Genomic DNA, 4733 nt, shown 5'->3' with positions numbered 1-4733 from the left:
CTCTTCCGACAATACTAAAGGATGTGTATGTCAAATTTCTTGCAAGTCTTGTGGTAGCTTTTATATTGGTCCGACTGGAGAAAACATTCGAAAAGAGAACAGAACAGCATGTGTAAGACATCCAGAGGCGAACGGTGGAATTTTCGCACATAGTAGTGAAAACAGTCACACAATCAATTGGACAGGGGCGAAAAAAGATAATTTATTCTAATAAAACGCAGGAAAGAAACATCGAGTCTAACTTTATAAAAGAAAGCCCATTTAAGTATATGAATACCAGCCAAGGCATATATAAACTGTAACCTTTAATTTCAAAAGAAATGCGTAAGATGTACAGATTTCAAGAAAGGCAGTTGGCATGGGTGGGAAAAAGGTAAGCATGTAGTTCTTGATTTCAGACATAAACGAGTGTGTGCTCCACCCCTATCATTTACATCTACGTCTTTAGGTGTAGCCTCAAAAATATCGTCTACATACCGAAACCATAATACAAATGTTTGAATATTGTTAGGAATAATTTTTTTTTTAAACTAAATGTGTTGATTTTTAGAATTTACCATTGAAAATTTACTTACAATAAGAAGTAAACAATTTAGTGATTTCAGAAATTCGAGTCATTGGTAATTCAATCAAGGTATTTCGCTTTGAGTTACAGTATTCTCATACCGAATCAATTGTCACTTTAGGAAATAAAGAGCTGACATCAAATCTTACAAATCGAGAGTCAGGCTTGATCGTGATGCCAGTTAATTTTTCTGTTGGTCTCTTGAATGAATCAAATGGATACCTGACAGTTTCTAATAATTGTACGAGGCGGAGCCTACAGAGTTGATTATAGTTCACAAAGAATGATGTTCTTTATTAGTTTTAACAAAGCCGTACAAATCTAGTAACGACGGAGAATGATTAATGGGAATCCGAGTAAGTCTTTATTACTTTTCATTATTCTTCTTAAGTCTGTCGGTTTACTTTGTCATCAGGGGGTTCACATTCAGTTTCGTTTTAAGTCCCTGCAGATTGGTAGTGCCGTCAGTGCACCTCACACGGCGCACTGTAGGCATTACTCAAGGTTCTTTGCAGCGTTCCTAACTGCAATCACTTTCACTCTTTTTACTCTACCTCCGTTCATGTTCTTCTTCCATCTTACTTTCCACCCTCTCCTAACAATTGTATCAACATTGTTTTCAGGGCTGAATGACCTCATAGATCCCAGAGCTTGGTGTCAGGCCCAAATTTTACATTCCAATTCTAATTTTGTGTAAGTTCTGATATCACTTGGCAAATCTTCCATTTTGGAAACGTAAGTTGCGTTATCAGTTGAGTTAAAATTACCTCTTAATAACGAATTCACTATACTTGACGATAACTTACAACTGCAGGAAGTTTTATATATATATATATATATATATATATATATATATATATATATATATATATATATATATATATATATATATATATATATATATATATATATATGTGCATCCTCTCAGCCAGGATTTTTATTTTGATATAAAGGGAGCCGGGATAAGTTCGAATCCTGGCCGGGAAAAATCCCTTGCGGGTGTATATTTTTCCTGAAATAAAGTGAATTTGATATGATGGTTTATTTGTGGCTTATTATATGCGAGTAGGAAAAGTCACGCGTGCATTCGTCCTGCCTTATGGGTCCACCCCTGTGACCTTTAGTATAGGTGACGTAGTTTCACGGCATAGGCTCAGATCTGTTTGGCTGTTATACTGTCATATTTTTCTCGGCCTATGGCGTCACTGCCTCTTACATGTAAAAGCCAGTGGCTGATTACATAGCCTTCTTGCACTTTCGAGGTCTGCAAGACTGCAACAGACACACTGCTGTTGGTTTAATACATCTCTAATTGTATTACATTCCAGTACTTGCTTTATCGTAGTCCAACATTTTCCTAAAGTTCGACAGATCTAAACTGATAGATTGTTTACCTCCTTGAGAAAAGCGCTGCTGCTACTTCTCTTAACCTTTAAATCGTCCCCTTCTTAAGTCTTCAGCCATCTCCCAGTAGGGCAATATTTGGGACAGTACTCAATGGAAGTGACCGTATAAATCCTAATCCGTTAACTCCATCCCCATTCCATTTGGTTATTACTTTGGAGACTATATTTATTGTTATATTTGCTATGACTTTTACCTGTAAATTTTACGTACATTACATATCTTATTTGATGATCTTTTTCATTAAAAGTAATAAAAATCTGTAATTACCATTTATTGTCTTATGACATTTTCATATAATCTCGTCAGTAGAGTACCTTATATTTATTCTTTTTTTATTATTTAACTTTTCCGTCTGCCATACTATCCATTTCCTAAACAAGTTTGTAACATTTTGCATTTCATTGCCCCTGTATTTTAAGTTTCCTAATCTTCATTCATCAAGTTATGATTTACTTTAGTTTCATTTCCTTTTTCATAGTATATTTTATCTTTAAAACCACACAGTATTCTGCCTTATTCTCTCTTGACTACAATTTCATTGATCTCCATTCTATTTGGTTATAACTTTTAAGGTTGTAATATTCTCTTATGTTTTTATAATGTATACCTTTCAAGTTTTGCATAAAATACATGGCATTTTATCTAAAACTGTTTTGCATTTAAAGTAAAAAAAAAAAATCGGCCATTACTATGCATCATTTCTTATGACATCTTCTTCTGAAAAATATATGACATACAGAAATGAAAACATAGTGTAAAAAAAAAAATACTGATTATAACTCATAAATCTAATGCATGTAACAATTTTTACTTTTTATAAGGTTGTTGCACATAAACTCATCATTGGGAGAGAAATAATTTATTTACAGTAATTACCACAGGAATTGCAATAATATGATTATATACAAAATGTACATTACGAAGAATCTTCGTCGTCAGATGACCTTAGTTCAATAACGAACGAGTCAATATATTTATCGATACAGATATCTTTTGCAGCATCGGCTATTTGCAAATTTTCGGAATGTTTAACCGCATTTGCCCAGTTTTCAGCCGTCACTGACTGAATTGCTTCTTTGACGAGAGGTTTAAGATCAGCCATTTTAAAATTGTTTCTTTTTGCCACATAGGTCTTTACTTGGGCCCAAAATCAGTTCAATGGGATTGTATTCACAGTGATATGGAGGTAACCTAACCACTTGATGTCCATTGTCTCGTGCCATTCTGTCTATAACATAATCATTTCTGATTCCATACGACAGTGATTTGACCATTTCCAGTAATTCACACTTGTTCAAATTATCACTTGGATTTGCACCCTTATTCTTTAGCCACTCCTTCATAACGTCTTTTTTATCTGCCATTGTCGGAGGTTTGTCAATTCGTAGGGAATGATATGAGGCGTTATCCAAAACAAGGATAGACGATGGCGGTATATTTGGAAGAAGTTGATACTTGAACCATTCTTCAAACATTTTAGAATTCATTTGATGGTGGTAATCACCATCATTTTTAGATTCAAACACTAAGTCTGCATTTTGTACAAATCCTTCCTTAGAGCCAGCATGCAGAATGATGAGTCTTTTTCCTCTTCCAGTAGGCGGTTTCACTCCCGTTGCTTTTTTTGAATTCGTATCCATCCAGCAATGATTCACTGTATAGTTTTGATATACCCAAGTTTCGTCTATGTATATCACTGAATCACTCCCCTTCTCTAGAATGATTTTCATTTTCCTTAGAAATGCTGTTCTTGCACTAACCACATCAGGCCGTTCCAGAAGAAATGGTTTTCCGTCCACTCTTCCGTATTTAAAACCCATTTCTTTTAAAATTATGCGCAAAGATTCCTTACTTCCACTGAATTCCGTATTTTCTTTAAATTCACACAGGATTTTATCAAGATTGGGTTTTTCTTCTCTGACATAGAAATTGAGAACAATTCTCCGCAAAGTGCATTTATCAAAATCGTCTATGTTCGTCACAGGTTTTGACCTTTTCCGTTTCTTCTTGTTGCTGAACGGCGGAGTTGCATCATTTTCCTCAGACTCTCTTGCCTCTTTGCAACAACGATGAATGGTAGCTTCGCTCAACTTTGTTGCCTCAGTGGCACGGAGAACTGCTCGCGATACATCACGAAGTGGACCGCCATTCAGTTTTTCTGTGACGAAGTACTTATAAACGTAATAAGCCATTCGTCGGGCTTTTCCTGGCAGATGACCGCTTGGAAACTCTTCCATGATCAACCGTATCACAGCGTACTTTCTGAAGGAATGAATTAATTTCACTACTGACTATTATTCTCGGTAAACTAAAGGAAGAAGTCATTCTTTTTGGCGCGTAATTAAGTTCTCAGCTAGACCGGGCGGTCGGGCTTATCCAAAGGGTAGCTTAAGAGATAAACTTCATGGTTTAATAGACTTGGCCCACCTTCATATCGCCTGTCAAAGGTTACAAGAAAAGTGGCAGCGTCTTTCGAAGCATTTGTCACGTTTATAAATGCGATTTCTCATCTTATTTACAAATAAAATTAAAATCACAATATGTGAACGTGTAAGTACATCAAAACATGCTAAAAACTTTAAACTACTCATTTATTGATTCGTGTGTTATAAAGTAAGGTATTAAAGACTGGATACTGGTAGATGTGGCAACAGGGTTCTTACCCAAAGAAAACAACAATCTCTCAGTTTAGATCTGTCGAACTTATAGTCGTGCCTTTATCCTAAGTTTTATATTCTATTTCTTTTATTTCTACCAGAGG

General features: G+C 35.3%; 1 protein-coding gene across 1 annotated transcript; it reads right to left on the bottom strand.

Moving 5' to 3' along the window:
* Positions 1 to 3075: 3075 nt before the first annotated feature.
* LOC136844151 (uncharacterized) lies at positions 3076 to 4164 on the bottom strand. The gene has a single exon (XM_067113164.1). The coding sequence runs from the start codon at positions 4162 to 4164 to the stop codon at positions 3076 to 3078; it is 1089 nt and encodes a 362-aa protein (XP_066969265.1).
* Positions 4165 to 4733: the final 569 nt, after the last annotated feature.

The sequence above is a fragment of the Macrobrachium rosenbergii genome, chromosome 12, assembly GCF_040412425.1.
Source record: "Macrobrachium rosenbergii isolate ZJJX-2024 chromosome 12, ASM4041242v1, whole genome shotgun sequence".
Classification (NCBI taxonomy): Eukaryota; Metazoa; Arthropoda; class Malacostraca; order Decapoda; family Palaemonidae; genus Macrobrachium; species Macrobrachium rosenbergii.
The sequence above is the reverse complement of the archived record's forward strand: the minus strand, read 5'-3'. Positions and strand labels throughout refer to the sequence as shown.